Genomic DNA, 22952 nt, shown 5'->3' on the forward strand with positions numbered 1-22952 from the left:
CACAGATCCCATACATGGGTGGAGGTGGAGGAGGGGGGCACAGATCCCATACTGGGGTGGAGGGGGGAGGGGTGAAGAGAGGAGACAAAGGGACAATATAATCACTAACATCCCTGTAGAGTTGGGGGGTAAGGACAAATCACTGATCTGTTTTATATTTAGGGGGATGGAAAGGGGGAAGGGGGAAGCTAGCAATCTATGACACAGACAGCTATACTTCAGGCCCAATTAGGAATCAATATATGTCTGGAGTTTCCTCATGTCTGGTGCTCCATTCCTGTATGTATCTTTGGTCAATCACTGAGAAAAAGTAATTAATTACCTGACCATGATATCATAGAACAATCGTATTGTATCTACATATGTCTGGTTTTAAAGCAGATGATCTTTGCTCTTCTTCGCGTCTATATAAAAGCTGGATTAAGTGAGTGACTGTGTTACGCAAGGACCTATCTATAGACTTGTATGGAAACCAACAGCTTCAAGTTATTTTCATTGGAATCTGGTAATTTCAATAAGACTTAACCCTTCATTGGTCTGTAGGTCAAAGGGCAAAAACCTATAAAGTTAAAAAAAATCATCACTTGTCCTTCTAAAGAAGGTCAAGGACAAATCAACATCACTGATCTGTCTATAGGGCAAGATAGGTCAAGAAGAAGTCAAGGAAAAATTCCCTCCTCAGAGGTCAAGGACAAATCATCTCTTCAAGTCTGTTTATAGGGCAAGATAGGTCAAGAAGAAGTCAAGGACAAATTCCCTCCTCGGAGGTCAAGGACAAATCATCTCTTCTAGTCTGTTTATAGGGCAAGATAGGTCAAGAAGAAGTCAAGGACAAATTCCCTCCTCAGAGGTCAAGGACAAATCATCTCTTCTAGTCTGTCTATAGGGCAAGATAGGTCAAGGAGAGGTCAAGGACAAATAATCACTTCTAGTCTGTTTATAGGGCAAGATATGTCAAGGAGAGGTCAAGGACAAATAATCTCTTCTAGTCTGTCTATAGGGCAAGATAGGTCAAGGAGAGGTCAAGAACAAATCCCCTCCTCAGAGGTCAAGGACAATTCATCTCTTCTAGTCTGTCTATAGGGCAAGAGAGGTCAAGGAGAGGTCAAGGACAAATAATCTCTTCTAGTCTGTTTATAGGGCAAGAAAAGTCAAGGAGAGGTCAAGGACAAATAATCTCTCCTAGTCTGTTTATAGGGCAAGATATAAGTCAAGGAGAGGTCAAGGACAAATAGCCATTACTAGTCTGTTTATAGGGCAAGATAGGTCAAGGAGAGGTCAAGGACAAATACTCTCTTCTAGTCTGTTTATAGGGCAAGATAGTTCAAGAAGAGGTCAAGGACAAAGGATCTCTTCTAGTCTGTTTATAGGGCAAGATAGGTCAAGGAGAGGTCAATGACAAATCCCCTCCTCAGAGGTCAAGGACAAATCATCTCTTCTAGTCTGTCTATAGGGCAAGATAGGTCAAGGAGAAAAAGGACAAATAATCTCTTCTATTCTGTTTATAGGGCAAGATAGGTCAAGTTGAGGTCAAGGACAAATCACCTTTACTACTCTGTTTACAGGGCAAGATAAAGGTCAAGGACAAATAACCTTTACTAGTCTGTTTATAGGGCAAGGTATAGGTCAAGGAGAGGTCAAAGACAAATAACCACTACTAGTGTGTTTATGGGGCAAGATATAGGTCCAGGAGAGGTCAAGGACAAATAACCATTACTAGTCTGTTTATAGGGCAAGATATAAGTCAAGGAGAGGTCAAGGACAAATAACATTTACTAGTCTGTTTATAGGGCAAGATATAGGTCAAGGAGAGGTCAAGGACAAATAACCTTTACTAGTCTGTTTATAGGGCAAGATATAGGTCAAGGAGAGGTCAAGGACAAATAACCTTTACTACCTTGTGATTAGGGCAAGATATAGGTCAAGAAGAGGTCAAGGACAAATCAACTTTGAGAATATTTCAAAATGTTTCCGAAAATCACCCAAAAAAATACCATAAATTGTCACGACAAAGGAGACTGGTTTGGGATTGCTCCTGTGTATAGTGTGTCCCCTTTCGCAGTATTATCATATTGCTCTGAAAAAATGTGGTATATTGGGTTATTGAAGATTTATTGGAAAGATTTTTTTTAGTCAAATGTAATGTGTTTATCTTTTTTATCTTTCTGCGGAAAATGTACATATTTACAAACTTTTTGAAAACCCTAAAAACTTGGTGCTAACCTGATGAAAAGATGCTTAAATACGCCCATGCAATATGAAAGATAACATAAAATATTTGGTGAAGACCAGAATTACATCAAACATAAAGCATACACTTCCAAAATGCTGTATTGCATTAAAGGACGCATAGGAGGTTGCAGAAATGCGATCGAGGTATGATAGTTTTGTAATGATTTCTGACCTTTTCACAGCTTAAAATTTTGAATGCAGGTTCCAGTGATTAGGTGTTGTGCTTTTGGCTTCCTTACAAATTGATACGCCTCATTACCTCCAACTCCTGGCCCTCACCTTCCGTGTTATGTTTACAAGCACACTTACAAAAATATAGTCTGGTAATGGCTAATTAAATCAAAATAAGTTCTCACATCCGGACCTGCTTAAAGTTTACTAAAATGCTATTTTAATTCTTATATATACAAAAACCTGACAGCTTTGAAAAAACAGCCCTGTCTGAAATTTGACAGATATTAAACAAAGATGAAAGAACTGACAATTTTCAGTTATTTAATGTTTATATATTTTTCCATTTAACAGCGAGTTGAAGCTACAGTCCTGTGACTGGTTCTACAATAACGTGAGCCGCCGGTTCAAGCGTTTCGGAAGTGCCAAAGTTGTACGGACGCTGTACAAGCAGCGCACCGATTGTAAGTCACGTCGATTTCACTGTAAGTCTCCGTTTCCGTTTTTGGCATGTATCTGTAGATACAACTGTACCCCCTGCATGGAGTGTGCATGTACTTACGTCATCTGATGTCACATGACCTTCAGCAAACATGTGACCTTGTGCAGCCAATTAAAACTTGAAGCTCATTATAAGCATGCCAGGTATTGTTTGACAGCTAATAATACAGTAGCTGATCCAGAGGGTTTTTCTGGGGTCAGTAATCCCAGAGCCGCTGCTCCCCCTGCCCCCCTGCTCGTGCTGCCCCCCCTGCCCCCTTTCTTTAGTTTCTTTAGGTTGATCAAGCTCAGACTTCATACAGTGCTTCCTAATACCAATAGTGATTGCTTGGGATTGTTTTCAGGTCCGAAGGTCAAAGATCAAGGTCACTCTTACTATGAATAGAAAATCTGTCTCTGAGAGATAACTCGACATCCCTTAAGTTACCATTAATAGAGTAGATCCCGTCTCCATAATCTCATTAGAGTTGCCTATGTATGCGACACATCCACTCCTGTGGAATTCTTGTTTTATAAATCATGTAATTTCTACATTTTACAACTTTTTCCTGATTTTGTACACCCCACCCAGAATCCACCTATCCCCACCCTGCCCCCTGTTCCTGACCCCAGATATAGGTCCCTGGATCCTCCACTGTAATAATAATTAACTTGTAGTGAGGTTGTGTGAATATTTATTGTCATCATTCCCTTTTTATATCACTTATAAAGCCATATGTCCTTGTTTCTGAATGTTTAATTGAACAGAATATGTATCATGCATTTTAACTATGTGTAGATTAATAATAGTGAATGCTATATTGAGTCTTATATCTTATATTTAACAGTAAAAAGATGGTAATTCTAATGAGCTTTTAGGAGATTTTTTATTAATGGTACATGTGACCTTATTGATATTTCTGTCTGACCTTTTATAATCTGCCTTAACCCTTTAATAATCTGTATATGACCTTTAAATAATCTGCATTTGACCTTGACTATTATTATCTTGACCTTGAATAATCTTAATTTAACTTTTCGTAATATAATCTGTATTTTACCTATAGTCATGTGTATTTGACCTTCAATATTATTCAATTGACCTTGAATAATCTGAATTCGACCTTTAGCAATATCCGTTTGACCTTGAAAAATCTATATTTGACCTTGACTAATCTGCATTTGACCTTTAGTAATACGCATTTGACCTTGAATGAATACATTTGACTTTGAATAACTTCATTTGACTTTTGTCTTTGAATAGTGTGCTTTTGTTCTTATACATATAAATACAACTGACCTTAGAAACATTTGCATGTGACCTTGCTTTTAAACTGTATATGTAACATCAAACTTCATTGTCAATTGACATTTGAGGGGGTGCTGATGCACTGATCATACACTCGGTTCCTTGTGATTGTGTTAGATACCTGGAGTTGTAGTATCAGTACATACCTAATTGACAGTTGTCATGCCTCACAGGATTGACATTTGAGGGGGTGCTGATGCACTGATCATACTCTCGGTTCCTTGTGATGGTGTTAGATACCCAGGGTTGTAGTACCAGTACATACCTAAGTGACAGTTGTCATGCCTCACAGGATTGACATTTGAGGGGGTGCTGATGCACTGATCATACTCTCGGTTCCTTGTGATGGTGTTAGATACCCAGGGTTGTAGTACCAGTACATACCTAAGTGACAGTTGTCATGCCTCACAGGATTGACATTTGAGGGGGTGCTGATGCACTGATCATACACGCGGTTCCTTGTGATTGTGTTAGATACCCAGGGTTGTAGTACCAGTACATACCTAAGTGACAGTTGTCATGCCTCACAGGATTGACATTTGAGGGGGTGCTGATGCACTGATCATACACTCGATTCCTTGTGATTGAGATGGTATTAGATACCTGGAGTTGTAGTATCAGTACATACCTAATTGACAGTTGTCATGCCTCACAGGATTGACATTTGAGGGGGTGCTGATGCACTGATCATACACTCGATTCCTTGTGATTGAGATGGTATTAGATACCTGGAGTTGTAGTATCAGTACATACCTAAGTGACAGTTGTCATACCTCACAGGATTGACATTTGAGGGGGAGCTGATGCACTGATCATACACTCGATTCCTTGTGATTGAGATGGTATTAGATACCTCGAGTTGTAGTATCAGTACATACCTAAGTGACAGTTGTCATACCTCACAGGATTGACATTTGAGGGGGTGCTGACGCACTGATCATACACTCGATTCCTTGTGATTGAGATGGTATTAGATACCTGGAGTTGTAGTATCAGTAACAGGAAGTTGTTATGGCCTCTAAACAGATTTCATATTGAAGATAGAAAGGAAAGTTACTGGGGAAAAACTTTAAAAGAATAAAGATGAAATATTTCTTACAATGAAATTTTTAAAAGGAAATGTTTTGACCTGATAATCTAAAAATAAATGAGGTTAGTTGAGGTGTCAGATTTATTGTTGAAAATAAGAAAAGTGTAATAGTATAAAATGGGCTTTAATTTCTTACACTCACGGTAGTTTCACTTTGAAAAAGATTTGAAAGTTATACATGTGTGAATATTGAGTTCAATTTTCTGATAAAATTTATTATTCTTATTCATTTTGAGATGTAATACGACTTTTGATTGGTCAGTCAAAATAATTTGCGACAGTATAACCACGATATACTGTCAGCAAATTTCTCATTTGTACATGACGCCTGGATGGCGATTATTAATGACGTCAATGAAATCCCCCTGACCCCCTGACACGTTATGAAATTGATTATTCATGACGTCACAAACAATAGCCTGACCCCGAAAGGTTAATGAAATTCCGCCTCACTTTTAATATTCCTGATATCACCGATCCACGGCAGAGTGACCCAGAATTTGAAGAAAACACTTAAAAATATCTTAAAATCATTCTTTCTTTTGATGGTTTTGGCTGAAATGAATTAGAATGGGGATAACCCTACAGTATATTGAGATTTGCGGCAGTGTTTCGTGATTATAAGTTTGTCAAAAATATCTGTGTTTCTGGCTCCGCCCTGCGTCACTAGTAAAACTCAATTTACAACAGTTAGTAATCACTATATACTGCCAGTTAATAATCACTATATACTGCCAGTTAATAATCACGATATACTGCCAGTTAATAATCACGATATACTGCCAGTTAATAATCACGATATACTGCCAGTTAATAATCACGATATACTGCCAGTTAAAAGTCACAATATACTGCCAGTTAATAGTCACGATATACTGCCAGTTAATAATCACGATATACTGCCAGTTAATAGTCACGATATACTGCCAGTTAATAATCACGATATACTGCCAGTTAATAATCACGATATACTGCCAGTTAATAATCACGATATACTGCCAGTTAATAATCACGATATACTGCCAGTTAATAATCACGATATACTGCCAGTTAATAATCACGATATACTGCCAGTTAATAATCACGATATACTGCCAGTTAATAATCACGATATACTGCCAGTTAATAATCACGATATACTGCCAGTTAATAATCACGATATACTGCCAGTTAATAATCACGATATACTGCCAGTTAATAATCACGATATACTGCCAGTTAATAATCACGATATACTGCCAGTTAATAATCACGATATACTGCCAGTTAATAATCACGATATACTGCCAGTTAATAATCACGATATACTGCCAGTTAATAATCACGATATACTGCCAGTTAATAATCACGATATACTGCCAGTTAATAATCACGATATACTGCCAGTTAATAATCACGATATACTGCCAGTTAATAATCACGATATACTGCCAGTTAATAATCACGATATACTGCCAGTTAATAATCACGATATACTGCCAGTTAATAATCACGATATACTGCCAGTTAATAATCACGATATACTGCCAGTTAATAATCACGATATACTGCCAGTTAATAATCACGATATACTGCCAGTTAATAATCACGATATACTGCCGTAAATTTACAAAGTTAATAATCACGATATACTGCCAGTTAATAATCACGATATACTGCCGTAAATTTTCAAAATGCAATGGAGATAAATCATCAGGACAGGGAGTATAGCTAAAGTGATGAGTCTCCCCACATATATCGGTTTCTATGGTAACGGTTTTGTCTCCATGGTAATCATAATTCATAGTTCATCATCGGTTTATTGGACAAACATTTAACTGCTGTCCTCACATCGTAGCCAGGGCGACAGACTTTAAATGAATAAGTGATATGTGGTGTGTCAGTTCATTGTCTAAAGCTACCATCCATCATTTATACAGGTATGATACGTTTTAGTACTGAACAAATCTCATATTTAATTTAAAGAAAAAATATAATTTATTTGTAAATACATGTACTAATGGCTGGGTGGCTGTGGTAGCCGAATGATTTAGACATTTGACATTCTGTTATCACTAGTCCTACACCTCTGGGTCGCAGGTTTGAGTCCTACGTGAGGCAGTCGCCAGGTACTGACAGTAGGTCGGTGGTTTTTCTCCAGGTACTACGGCTTTCCTCCACCAACAAAACCTGGCACATCCTAAAATTACCATAGCTGTAAAAACCAAACGAATGGCTGGTGGGGGAATTTGAAGTATAGCATCTATTAGCCAATCATTATCCCTCTGGAATGTCTTGTTCTGTATAGCATACATCCAAGTATCGATTACATTATTTTAAATTGGAATAAAACATACGTATCCACTCTGTCCTACACAACAATATACAGAGTTAGTTCACTGGGAATCATGTTATCAAGGGCGTATCAAATATACTGTCACCTACACTTGTCAAATCTTGGTCTCTGATTATCCGCTACTGTGTACAGAGTTATTGCCCTTTGTGATTTTCAGGTCAAATCTTGGTCTCTGATGATCCGCTACTGTGTACAGAGTTATTGCCCTTTGTGATTTTCAGGTCAAATCTTGGTCTCTAGATGATCCGCTACTGTATACAGAGTTATTGCCCTTTGTGATTTTCAGGTCAAATCTTGGTCGCTGATGATCCGCTACTGTATACAGAGTTATTGCCCTTTGTTCACTGTAAATCACTTTGTACTGGGCGTATCTCACAGACTGTCAGCTACAATTACCAAAGTTTGAATGTGAGTCATCTAATTGTGGTGGCCAAGTGTTAAACTCTGAAATCAGGTTGATAGAATAGAGACCTTGATATAATGACCCTTGTTTATATAAACAGTTAAACCTCGATATAATGCCCCTCGTTTATATATACAGAAAAACCTTGATATAATGTCCCTTGTTTATATATGCAGTAAAGACCTTGATATAATGCCCCTTGTTTATATAAACAGTTAAACCTTGATATAATGCCCATCTTTTATATATACAGTAAAGACCTTGATATAATGCCCCTTGTTTATATAAACAGTTAAACCTTGATATAATGCCCTTCGTTTATTTGCCATCTGGTTATCCAACAACATATTCCAAGGTCCCTTTTTCTTGTTTTCCTAAGAATTCCTTTATACAGTTCTCTCAATTAATCACCAAACCCCCTTATAAGGCCGTCATTTTTTTGAACAAACAGCGACAGTATAAGAAGCTTTTACTGTACAAAGTTATTGCCCTTGGCACATTCTTTATACAGAAGTTGTCTAGATGTCAGCGACTATGGATTGCTCGCAATACTCTGCCTTGTATAAAGTACTTCAAATGAATCAAATTTATTTGTACATTTCTATGTAAGTGTTTAATACATTGTATGCAAAGTTTGGAATGTCATAAAGTAACCATCAAATATCATTTTGCTATAAATGAGGAAAAAAGCCCCCAGAAAGTTTGGAAAAAAACCCACATTGAAGTTTTATAACCATTTTATCATTCTCTTAGTTTTTGGCCATCAATCATATCTTTGTATTACATACCAAGCTGATATATGCACCGACGGCAGTGATCGGGACTCGAGTCAATATTCAGGTATCGGTATATATACTCCCCACAAGGAGGTGCTTGTAAAATCATTTATCAGGCTCACCTAGACAGAAACAAACACACTTTATCTTTCACATTTAGGCGACAGCAAAAATAAAGCAACCCCGGTGACTTATATTCATAATTCAAGCACCTGTCAATATGAACTTTACGACGTCTATTTCGTCAGCTGCAGTTGAACAGTGTTGTATTCTTTTTGCTTGGATATATTTAGATACATGTATATATGTGTATGTGGTCTTAATTATAAGTGACGAATGCAGTGAACAGGACAGGGATTTATTTATTTCTTTGTGTGTGTGAAAACCTTGTGTATACCATGCGTTTAAATCTACAACTCGTGATTATTTAACTGTTTAACAGTGGACTTTAATTCGTTGGAATTCCATTACGTTCATGTTGCTGTGCTATTACTAGATGGCAGTAAGTGTTATGCAGGTTTACATGGCAGTATGTGTTATGCAGGTTTACATGGATTAAAACAATGTTTCGAGTGGAAATCGTTGGATGTGTACTGCTCTGATTGTAATGATATTGTTTAAAAGTTGTTAGATATCGAAGTGGAATGGATGTAAGATGGTTACAGGGATTTAGAAAATATGTTGACATTATCATACAGAATGTTTGAGCCCATCATCCTGTGAGAATAATGAGGACAGTCTTGGGACGGATATTCATAGTGTATGGAATGCGACATACAATATATAGTGTATGGAATGTGACATACAATGTATAGTGTATGGAATGTGACATACAATGTATAGCGTATGGAATGTCACATACAATGTATAGTGTATGGAATGCGACATACAATGTATAGTGTATGGAATGTGACATACAATGTATAGTGTATGGAATGTCACATACAATGTATATTGTATGGAATGTCACATACAATATATAGTATATGGAATGCGACATACAATGTATAGTGTATGGAATGTCACATACAATGTATAGTGTATGGAATGCGGAAATTCATTGGTGCAGAGAAGTCAGATAAGATATTTTTATAACAAAGTTTATGCTCTCGTTTTTTTGCTTTTGCTTTTAAAGTTGTGAGTGCTATCAGTTCAAGCATTTTGTACTATTCAATGAACACCATACTAGTTTGATATTTTGATAGATCACATACCTAAGTTCAAAGGTCACATAACTGACTTCAGAAATCATCTGTACTTTCATTGAAAAAGCATGTATCTGATCATGAGTTCAAAGGTCACATAACTCCGTTCAAATTCATCATAAGTAAGGTCAAAGATTGCAATAACTGAGTTCAAAGATCACCATACTTACATTAGAAAAACATTGATCTAAAGTTCAAAGGTCACACATATTACACATTACAAAGATCACATGCATACTTAAGTACAAAGGTCACTGTTTATTGAAACCATAACTTCATGGTACAGAATCAACCCATGTTTCATATTTTTGTAAACATCTTTTAAGTATTATTTAAAAAATTGAAGAAACTTCTTTTTTCAACACATATGATTGATCAATTTCAGTCAGCATTTGTAAATTAAGTTTTGTCAGCATTTTTTACTTGGTTTTAGTCTGAGTGTCTCATAATTGGTTTTACGGTTGTCTGCATTATTTCTTCAATTTCAGTCTGTATTTATTTATCTAATCATTTATTATTTCTGTTTAATCAGGTTTTATCAGGGTATCTTAATCAGGTTTTGTCAGGGTTTCTTAATCAGGTTTTGTCAGGGTATCTGACTCAGGTTTTGTCAGGGTTTCTTAATCAGGTTTTATCAGGGTATCTTAGTCAGGTTTTGTCAGGGGTTCTTAGTCAGATTTTGTCAGAGTTTCCTGATCAGGTTTTGTCAGAGTATCTTAGTCAGGTTTTGTCAGGGTATCTTAGTCAGGTTTTGTCGGGGTTTCTTAGTCAGGTTTTGTCAGGGTATCTTAATCAGGTTTTGTCAGGGTATCTTAGTCAGGTTTTGTCAGAGTATCTTAATCAGGTTTTGTCAGAGTATCTTAGTCAGGTTTTGTCAGGGTATCTTAGTCAGGTTTTGTCAGGGTATCTTAATCAGGTTTTGTCAGGGTATCTTAATCAGGTTTTGTCAGAGTATCTTAATCAGGTTTTGTCAGGGTATCTTAGTCAGGTTTTGTCAGGGTATCTATATAAGTCAGGTTTTGTCAGGGTATCTTAGTCAGGTTTTGTCAGGGTTTCTTAGTCAGGTTTTGTCAGGGTTTCTTAGTCAGGTTTTCAGTGGAGGCAGCATTTCTTGATCAATGTTAATCAGTATTACTTAATCAGGTTCAGTCAGCAGTTCTGATTCATTTTAGTCAATATGTGATATGATAATGATTCAAAGAAAATCTATCCTTATCACATTTTAGTCATAAATATGAATATATTTTAGTCCAAAATTTCATATGAGTCAGATAAATATCTTTCATCAAAAGCTGTGTCGAAATGTTTTCATTTGAAATGAAGTTTCTTAATAAATTATCATAGATCTACATATCTGAATAAAATTTGTCAGTGTCTTTAAACGTTAGATTGACCTTAACATTGATTTTGATTAATTGCACATTTAAAATCTTTTCTTGAGTTGCATATCAATTCAATAAGATCTTGTGTTCTACGTTCGGCTGATAGGTATATAAGAACTACATGAAGTCATGCATAAACATTAGAAATAATTAATGATGTCCCCTAGGATAATCCTTTAGTGTCGCGGAGGGTCCAAATCACGGTGGGAAGATATTCCGAGGGTCGTTCTAGGCTCTACTTGATTCTTGGGACAATCTTCGGATATTGGTCACTGCATCAGATATCGTATATTTTTTATTCAATTTAATCCAGTTCTTGAAAGGATATGGAAATGTGTATATTTATAGAATGGATTTATTTCAAGGTCGTATGAGAATTGCTGTGATAGAGTTGGTTTCCTGTGGATCTGTAAAAACCGTTGCCGACGGAAACATTGTGAAAATCAGTAAAAGAATGGAGGGATATTGTATGATATACAAGGCCTCTGGGGTTGCCTCATACAAGTACTTTGATGACTCATTCGAATGAGTTGGACTTTAAAGTTTTGAGACATGGAGAATGGATAACTCACGACTGAGAGGAGTCAAATAAGGTTTGGGATTTATCGCAGTACATGTTTTTCATGCGTTGGTTATTCATGGGAAATACAGAAAAATGTCTACCAATCATGGCCCTCGGACATACAAGATATGAGATATTCTGTGATGGAGCTACCTGGAGTTAAAACGAAACTCAGTGTGTGTTTATGATAGAGTGGTACCTGTTAACAAGTTTAATATGTAAATTAGGAAGTACCTAACATGACCAACACAGAACTGTTTCTCAGGTTCGAGGACATTTTACAGGAAATTGACAACCGCTGTAAGTACTTCGTGTTGGTGATGTTTTCTTTACCATGAATTTGTATACAGCAGCTCACAAAGCAGGGTACATAATAGAGGTTTGTCGACTCTGTCCGTCCATCTGTCCATCCATCTGTCTGTCCATCTGTCCGCCCATCTGTCCGTCCATCTGTCTGTCCATCTGTCCGTCCATCTGTCCGTCTGTCTGTCCATCTGTCTGTCCATCTGTCTGTCCATCCATCTGTCCATCTGTCTGTCCATCTGTCTGTCCATCTGTCTGTCTCATTCCTCGTGATCATGCACTCTTACGACAGATTTAGGGGAAATGTCAGGAATTTTCTTCAGTTAAGAGAAACATGTTACAGATGTACCTGGGTAAGTTAGAATAATTGCGTGTATAATCGATCAAAGCTAGCTAGGTCAAGTCATCGCCCTTTATGGTCACTCTAGCTGTCATATTTCTTGGCAGAATTGGAAAAAAAATACAGGTATAGAAACCATGAGATAAAGAGTTATTTTTGATTCTCTATTTATATAGCACCTGGTAAATGTTTATATGTACAGCTGACAATGAGAGTCATATGACCCGTCTCTCTACTCCTATATTGTTGTTTACAGCTGACAATGAGAGTGACAGTGACTACGACCCGTCTCTCTACTCCTATATTGTTGTTTACAGCTGACAATGAGAGTGACAGTGACTACGACCCGTCTCTCTACTCCTATATTGTTGTTTACAGCTGACAATGAGAGTGACAGTGACTACGACCCGTCTCTCTACTCCTATATTGTTGTTTACAGCTGACAATGAGAGTGACAGTGACTACGACCCGTCTCTCTACTCCTATATTGTTGTTTACAGCTGACAATGAGAGTGACAGTGACTACGACCCGTCTCTCTACTCCTATATTGTTGTTTACAGCTGACAATGAGAGTGACAGTGACTACGACCCGTCTCTCTACTCCTATATTGTTGTTTACAGCTGACAATGAGAGTGACAGTGACTACGACCCGTCTCTCTACTCCTATATTGTTGTTTACAGCTGACAATGAGAGTGACAGTGACTACGACCCGTCTCTCTACTCCTATATTGTTGTTTACAGCTGACAATGAGAGTGACAGTGACTACGACCCGTCTCTCTACTCCTATATTGTTGTTTACAGCTGACAATGAGAGTGACAGTGACTACGACCCGTCTCTCTACTCCTATATTGTTGTTTACAGCTGACAATGAGAGTGACAGTGACTACGACCCGTCTCTCTACTCCTATATTGTTGTTTACAGCTGACAATGAGAGTGACAGTGACTACGACCCGTCTCTCTACTCCTATATTGTTGTTTACAGCTGACAATGAGAGTGACAGTGACTACGACCCGTCTCTCTACTCCTATATTGTTGTTTACAGCTGACAATGAGAGTGACAGTGACTACGACCCGTCTCTCTACTCCTATATTGTTGTTTACAGCTGACAATGAGAGTGACAGTGACTACGACCCGTCTCTCTACTCCTATATTGTTGTTTACAGCTGACAATGAGAGTGACAGTGGCTACGACCCGTCTCTCTCTACTCCTATATTGTTGTTTACAGCTGACAATGAGAGTGACAGTGACTACGCCCCGTCTCTCTACTCCTATATTGTTGTTTACAGCTGACAATGAGAGTGACAGTGGCTACGACCCGTGTCTCTCTACTCCTATATTGTTGTTTACAGCTGACAATGAGAGTGACAGTGACTACGCCCCGTCTCTCTACTCCTATATTGTTGTTTACAGCTGACAATGAGAGTGACAGTGGCTACGACCCGTCTCTCTACTCATCCTTTAAAAGTGCTTCCCTCCAGTCTGTCGTCCGACAGCGTCCTGGCCTTGCCGGTTTGTTTCCTGGCACAATGAGGGAGGATAATGACTGCGACAATGATCATGGTAAGTTTGAAGCTTTTTATTTGATCATGGTAGATCTGATGCTTGAAATTTGATCATGGTTGATCTGATGCTTCTAAGGTGATGATAGTAGATCGGATGCTTGCATGCTTTGTGATCATATAGTAGTTTAAGATGTTTGATTCTATGGTATTAATAAATCAGATAACTTGCCTTAGTACCAAAAATTCTCTCCGCTGGGCATGTGTTTTTTTTAAATTTAATGAAAAGTGTTTTTTGTCTAAAAGAAATTATAAATTAATGCAACATTTAAAGTCTGAAAAATTAGCTGTGTATATATGACATATTGCTTCAACCATTTGATGAGACGAATGGATATCAAAGAAATTAAAAACTGCATCAAAAGAAAACACACATTTAACGATTTACTGAGTGAAAGCCATGTTGATGATCCAATGGGAGGCTACTCACACACGTGTCCATTACAAGTTTCTATCGCGTTTTCGTATGTTGCCACCTTTTGTGAAGTATGGAACAGAATATTGCATTAATCGTGGCATCATTTAGCTCCTTGTGTCAGCTAGACGGCAGGTAATCATTAAAAGGGATGGAAAGTATAAGATCTTGACACTAAGATATTTTACCGTATTAAGAGGGCCGTGTATCTTGACACTATGATATTTTACCGTATTAAGAGGGGCGTGTATCTTGACACTATGATATTTTGCCGTATTAAGAAAGAGGAGCGTGTATCTTGACACTATGATATTTTACCGTATTAAGAAAGAGGAGCGTGTATCTTGACACTATGATATTTTGCCGTATTAAGAAAGAGGGGCGTGTATCTTGACACTATGATATTTTACCATATTAAGAAAGAGGGGTGTGTATCTTGACACTATGATATTTTACCATATTAAGAGGGGCGTGTATCTTGACACTATGATATCGTAGTGCACGTATCTAAAACCAAATTTTCATTTTGTAGAAACTGTGTTGCTAGGTAACCAACCCTGTGTGAGTCTATATGGATCCCAAAAGGATCTAAATAAAAGTGGCTATACTAAAACCAAGTCACTTTGACCTCAAATCTATTTTTATGTCAGTCAAGCTACTGGGCAATATAATAAGGCATCCCTATACGTATAGCCAGTGGTGCCACCTGGTGCATCATATAACATATGGGGTTTTCCCAAATAAATGAAGGGGATCTCAATTCAACCTTACTCCGCTCTGCTGAAATATTTTTACAAAAACCGAAACAAAGAAGAAACAGAAGTTGAAGTCTGATGAGCAAATGATCTTGGGGTTTAACTCAGTCACCCCTGAAGACACATTTGAACTCTTCCAATTCAAAGGTTAGAATAGTTCATGATGAAAGTTCAGGGGTTAATGAGTTAAGTGTATCAGTTTCTGATCTTTTTTGTAATTAAAGGGAGATAAATCTTACCTAGTTTAACATCTCCTGTCTAAATAAAGGATACATATATATATATGCATATGTGTATCTGTAATGTGCCTAAATACAAAAACTCTTCAAACATAAGTAAAATTTAAGGTTAAAATAATTGATGAAAGAAATTAATTTTAAATTCTATTCTTTTTAATATTGAATTAATCTTTCAATGGCAAAACATCAATGTGTATATCTATATGCATTTTTTGCTGACATTTCATTTCATAATGTCCAGTCTTTTTCCAACCTGTTTCATCAGTGAAATTTTTGTTTTTAAAAGTTGCTGAGCTATGTTCATATATCTCAATCCTGTCACGAGTATTTTTTTAAAAATCTCGGTCACACATGATTTTCATTTTACAAAGTCACCCAATTTGAATATTTATTTCTCGCAGTCATATTGATATAAAAATTATACAACGTGTGCAGTTTAATTCAACCATTTCTCAAAGTCATATTAGGATAATGAAACGGAATTATGAATTGGCAGAAAGGGGAGCACTTATTAGCATAATGAAATGTGAATTATGAATTGGCAGAAAGGGGAGCACTTATTAGGATAATGAAATGTGAATTATGAATTGGCAGAAAGGGGAGCACTTATATTAGGATAATGAAATGTGAATTATGAATTGGTGGAAAGGGGAGTGCTTATTAGGATAATAAAATGTGAGTTATGAATTGGTGGAAAGGGGAGCGCTTATTAGGATAATAAAATGTGAATTATGAATTGGTGGAAAGGGGAGCACTTATTAGAATAATAAAATGAGAATTATGAATTGGTGGAAAGGAGAGCACTTATTAGGATAATAAAATGTGAATTATGAATTGGTGGAAAGGGGAGCACTTATTAGGATAATAGAATGTGAGTTAGGATGCAGAAAGCTGTATTATTGCAGTCATTATTACCACCAGTGAAGCTACAAATATTCCAATGTGGCTGGAGGTTTGTTTCATCAGCTTCACAGTATCACCACCAGGCATTAGTCTCCGGTGTATTAAAGTATCAGTAAAATCATTGACATGGCCTTGTCAGGACTGGGAGGGTGAGGGGGCCTATAGCATTTCAATTCTTCTTGAAAAAGGGGAGGGGTCACAGCTAACAGGGGGAGTAGGGCTAACTGCAGCAAATATGGTATTGTGAAAAAATGTGTATTTGCGGTAAATTATTAAAGTCAAAGTTTTAACACTTAGATGACATCAACTGACATTTGTCATATTACTATGAAGTGTATGATATTTGTCATATTACTATGAAGTGTATGATATTTATCATATTACTATGAACTGTATATGATATTTGTCATATTACTATGAAGTGTATATGATATTTATCATGTCACTATGAAGTGTATGATATTTATCATATTACTATGAAGTGTATGATATTTATCATGTCACTATGAAGTGTATGATAATTATTATATTACTATGAAGTGTATATGATATTTATCATATTACTTTGAAGTGTTTGATATTTATCATATTACTATGAAGTGTATGATATTTGTCATATTACTATGAAGTGTATATGATATTTATCATATTACTATGAAGTGTATGATATTTATCATATTACTATGAAGTGTATATGATATTTATCATATTACTATGAAGTGTATGATATTTATCATGTCACTATGAAGTGTATGATAATTATTATATTACTATGAAGTGTATATGATATTTATCATATTACTATGAAGTGTATGATAATTATTATATTACTATGAAGTGTATATGATATTTATCATATTACTATGAAGTGTATGATATTTATCATATTACTATGAAGTGTATGATATTTATCATATTACTATGAAGTGTATGATATTTGTCATATAACTATGAAGTGTATATGATATTTATCATGTCACTATGAAACGTACCCCAATTCTTACATCTGATGGAGAGGAACTACATTTGTTCCTGTACTGGAAATATTAATTTTCTAAAAAGTGCTCCCCTTTCAGCCAATTTATAAAATTCAACTAATTTGGGTGCTTATTACAGGGAATACAGTATACCAGACTGAAGTATTGACAATAAGTGATATAGTTAAGGTGTCTGTCTAGAAAGTTTTTCAGATTGTCCCTATTATCAATATGTAAGATTTATTTGACAAAATATTAAATGCTCAGGTTTATCTTATTAGAATACAACCTCAAGTATGTTGAGATGTGTATCTGACGAGTCGTCCCATTCAGTTAGGTTTCCGGCTCACTGATTCGACTACTGAAGCCTGTAGGTCAGAAATCACCTCGAGGGATATATAGTACCGTAAGGCTGCAAGGAGGTTTAATTGACACCCTGACTTGTGACATAGCTTATCAACTCATTCACCCCTGAAGACACATTTGAACTCTTCCAATTCAAAGGTTGGAATAGTTCATTATTAAGTTTTAGGTGTGAATGAGTTAATCTATATTCAATGGTGTTGAAAGTAACAGAGGCCAGTTTTCTCTCATTCCTATGTCCTTAAATGACCTTAGCTGTTAACGGAATGTTAACCCTTTCACCACTGTAGACCATAATGGACTCATCCTTATAATGAGTGGTAGAGTCTACTAAAGTTACCTAGGGGTAAAAGGGTTAAACAACAAAATAAAACCAAACCAATGATTTTTTCATTCCTGTGCATGTGATATATGATTGAACTATCAAGAACAGGAAGGGGTGGACATTTGTATATGCCTGTCAAATTTTGACAGGAGTATTATGGTATGGAGTTGTCCGTCCGTCCATCGTAAACTTTTGTTTGTCAAGCAATCTCCTCCTACATTTTTTCGACCGATCTCTTTGCAACTTGGTATACAGTATAATCATGATATGAAGTTGTGTCTCCCATAAAAGAATTTTGATTCGACAATTTTTCCAAAAGTTATTGCCCTTTGTTCATTTAAGTATTTGGTTTTTTGTCCGGAGATCTCTTCCTACATTTTTTGACGGATTTCTTTGAAACTTAGTAGGCTAAATAATCATGATATGAAGTTGTGTCCCATAAAAGAATTTTGATTCGACAATTTTTGCAAAAGTTATTGCCCTTTGTTTATTTCAGTATTTGACTTTTGTCCGGAGATCTCCTCCTACATTTTTCAACGCATCTCTTTGAAACTTGGTGTACATTATAATCATGATATGAAGTTGTGTCTCCTTTAAAAGAATTTTGATTCAACGATTTTTGCAAAAGTTATTGCCCTTTGTTCATTTCAGTAACAATAACACTATATGGCATTCAACGTGCGTATATTAATCCGCCCCGCGGTACTCTTGTTTTTTGAGGACACCTGAGACAAAGTCTTTTGTTCGGCGTCGTCCGTCGTCCGTAAACAATTTACATTTTCGACTTCAACTCCAAAACCCTTGAACCAATTTCAATGAAATTTTGCAGAAACCTTCCATGGCAAAAGATCAACTAAAATTGTGAATTATATGGTTCCCAGCCCCCAGGGGCCTCAGGGGCGGGGCCAAAAGGGTCAAATTGACTAAAATTTCAAAAATCTTCTTCTCAAGACCAGATATGGTAGAATCAAATACTTTTCATAGATGGAAGGGTTTTTAGGTGCTCTACCAAAATTGTGAATTTTATGACCCTAGGGTCTCACGTTAACCCCTGGGGAAGGAGTGGGGGGCAAAATGTGTTATGGTTGATAATGGCAAATGATACTTTGAATATTACATGTTGATAACTTGATTGGAATTATAACCCTAAGTTGACAGTTTGATACTTTGAACATTTTGAGCCATCCCTACCCCCAAGGGCTGTAGGGTGGGGCACAATGGAGTCTGTGTGCTAAAATAACATTTCTTCATTTTCCTTGTTTAGAATAAGAGGTGCTAGTTTAAAATACTTTTAAGTCTGAAATCTGTATGCTAGATATTGAATAAGGTGGTTTTATTGTTTTTTGTCACTTTGAATAATATTTCTGTTCATGTTAAAAACAAAAATCAACTCTCTGTATAAATATATCAGGTGACCGTTCAGGCCCATGGGCCTCTTGTTTATCTTATATCCCATTTCACATGCATGACATCATAAGGAACAACAATGACGCAATGCCATGACGCTACGAAAGCAGGAAAATCAATACATACCAAGATGCTGAAAATACTGACGTGATGAAAATGGAAGCTAAATAAGTTTGTTACCCATGTTTGAGATTACGTTTATTTTTATACACAACTGATATAGAATATTTAGCTGTTTAGGGGGTAACACCTGAGGAAGCCAGCTTTTTCATTGTTTCTGAGCTTTTTCTGATGATTCAAATTGGAAAGAAAGAGAAATATTCGTTCATGCCAAGAGATGTAGTATTGGGCTATCCTGTAGGATATAGCAAGGTGAGGCAGAACACTCGGTGAGCCCCAAATTTCTAAAATACTTGGGTAGAATTTCCAAACTCTTGACATAATTTTTTTTTATATGTTCATATTCACTCAATTTGCTGTTTGATATGTGGGAATATAAGCGTGAGTTGGGACATTGTGACCTACTTGTTAGGAAATTGTGTTCGAGTAAATAAGCAGGTATGTGATTATATACCAGGTACTCACTCATTAATTTGTTAAGTTAGGAGTTAGAAAATGTCACGAACAAAGAATTAAGATTTCTCTGATTCACTCAAATCTAAGTCACAGGTATATGTCTCTGATTCACTCAAATCTAAGTCACAGGTATATGTCTCTGATTCACTCAAATCTAAGTCACAGGTATATGTGCATGCTCAGTGTCAATCTTCATAATGAAAGCTATAAATATGTGTAAAAAAAAATTTGATTAATTATTTGAAAAATATGTTACTTTGTGTGGTATATAATATTCTGAGGAGTGTGATTTTAAATCACAGGTCATATTTTATTTTCCGTTTTAATAATTATGAAAATATCACTGAAGCAGACTTTATCTAAAAGTGGCATCAAGTTACAGGGAAGCTGAAATGATGTATTCAGTATTTTCAGTAATACAAAGTATTTTCATTATTCTCAAACTGAAAACAATATGCAAATACACATATCCTAGAATTAAAAATTATCTAAATAGGATGACTTGTGTGTCAACCTCGGAAACCTCCAAATAAGGAGATCTCCCTCTCTTTCTACATTTTCCAATGAGGGAGAAAATGCGTGAAACACGACTGAAACTGCTTCGCTCAATTTACCTTTCCCTTTATACATATATCAAAATAATTCCAAAAAGCATTCATTTGATTCAAACACACCTGTTATGATCATTTCACACACCCTGCAGTAACTAGGAGATCATTTGACCACAGGATGTAGATTTTGAGTTTGTGTGAGTTTGGACTTGAATGAGGGAGGTTAGAGGGAGATTATAATTGGTAAACTTTTGTCAAAATCAGAAATAATATATATCCATATGTATATTTATTCAAACAATTGAATTAAAACATTTTTGGCTATATAACCTCATAGCTGACAGCCCTTCCTAATTAGGATATTAAGATATGTCTGTGCATAATTTATCCTAAAAACATATTTACCTATTGTTACTCAAAACAATAACTGATGTCTGACACAACATAAACTTAGTAATTAGCTAGACTTTAAGAAAAGCGTTTTCACACTGTATGTTCTACCTTGGGAACATCTAGAATAAATAGCCTCCACTCCAGGAAGCTATAGCCATCAAACATTATACACTGTCACCCTCTGGGTCTGTAAATGTCACCCTGAGGAACTGCTGTGACACTTTCATCTTAAACTTGAAAGTTTCATTTCTGTTTCACAGAAATATTAATGCCTTTTGAAGATGAGATGCTTGCAGAAATAATTTGTGTTTTGAAGTCGTACCAAAAAAATGGTGAAGAAAAACGTTAATGAAATGTGTTGTTGGTGTATCTTTAAATATCACGTGAAAACCATCTGCATTGAAAGAGATTTTTATGTAGTTTGTTGAAGTGAAAATAATGTGAAGGTTTAGGAGTTAAGTTAATGTTAATTATGTAATATTTATATACAAATGTATAAGCAATATATAAATACAAATATCTACCGGGGATGAAGGGCTTAAATTAGAATATACAGAAAGATTAAGGAAATTGAACATACCAACACTAGCATATAGGAGACTTCGAGGGCACATGATCGAAATGTACAAGATTGTAAACAGAATTTACGATAAAGAGGCATGTACTTTTGTTAAGCTTTGGAGTGAGGAATCAGTCAGAAATAGTACAGAGGAAACTAAAAAATATATTCCCATATATATCAGTGAACAACATTCCTGAGGAGAAACTTTTTTCCATTTCATACTGTCAAAACCTGGAACAATAGTCTGGAGGACGTTGTATTCGCTCCAAATATCAATACTTTTAAGAACAGAATAGATGAACTTTGACAGAATGAAGGACTTAATTATAATTATAGGGCAAATGTATAATTAACAATGAACTTTAACTTTATATTATACAATTGTTTAATATTTGAGTTCAGTGTAGTCTCGGAGCTCTATCGGCTCCTGTATTGGAAACTAACTTTTACTTGAACTTTATAAATGCTCCCAGAATCCCGTATAGTATAACAGTTTTGTTGTGTATACCCTAGAGTGATAAACGAGCTATGCCTGAGATATTGGGACAGATCTATAAACGAAAAAAACCATTGACATATCTTACAAATATGGTGTTATGTATGTATAGGTATGACGCCCCTCAAACATACCTCACGGTTAGAATCGGCCATGTATTGAGGTTTATAGAGCATTGCAACGAAATCTGCTTGCAAATTTTATAAAAAGTCCACGCTAACCCCGTATAAACTCCCATTCATCTTATCTGACGGATATCGTGTTATCTAACTACATCCGATGTGTTGTAAAACTAGAAATATTAGTTTTTCAAATACGGAGTTTATAAACCATCTGCTGGGACCTTTCTGGTGATAAAAGGTATGTTAATTTATAAACGTGAATACTTCACCACACAATAACACACTGTGTATAATTTTGCCCTGTCATATCTGGTAAATTAGGTAGTATGTATACTTAGATTTATTAATATTTTCTTAGCCAGTTTGTGGGTATATGGTAGCCTCATTGTACGTCTCAAGATAATATTGGCCGATAAAGTCATTTTATGTTAATATTCTCATATAAGATATTTAAAGAGCTAACATGTGAATTCTTGAAACATTCGTATATCTACCCTACCCGTACAATGTCACTGTCAATTATATGTGTGTTAAATACTTTTTACATATGAAATAAACACTGAAATAATCGGCTAAGACATCAGTGTCGGTTTATCTACTGGTGCTCCTAAGATAAATCCCTATCCTCATTAAACCAATTAATTTCTCATGTCACTTCAATGTTCACCCTGCCCCCCCCCCCCCCCCCCCCCCCCCCCCCCCCCCCCCCCCC

General features: G+C 36.1%; 1 protein-coding gene across 6 annotated transcripts in view; it reads left to right on the forward strand.

Moving 5' to 3' along the window:
• LOC110456786 (titin homolog) overlaps window positions 1–22952 on the forward strand; it is a 168110-nt gene that overhangs the window by 64617 nt on the left and 80541 nt on the right. For 4 of the 6 annotated variants that reach the window (XM_021507750.1, XM_021507756.1, XM_021507764.1 and 1 more), the window contains 2 exons: window positions 2758–2867; window positions 14008–14157. In XM_021507750.1, the coding sequence (XP_021363425.1) occupies window positions 2758–2867; window positions 14008–14157 (260 nt within the window). Of the gene's footprint in view, window positions 1–2757; window positions 2868–9162; window positions 9299–11748; window positions 12246–14007; window positions 14158–22952 lie in introns of those variants that run through there. The other 2 variants (XM_021507779.1, XM_021507801.1) reach the window with 2 other exon arrangements.

This window comes from Mizuhopecten yessoensis, unplaced genomic scaffold (assembly GCF_002113885.1).
Source record: "Mizuhopecten yessoensis strain PY_sf001 unplaced genomic scaffold, ASM211388v2 scaffold1059, whole genome shotgun sequence".
Lineage (NCBI taxonomy): Eukaryota > Metazoa > Mollusca > Bivalvia > Pectinida > Pectinidae > Mizuhopecten > Mizuhopecten yessoensis.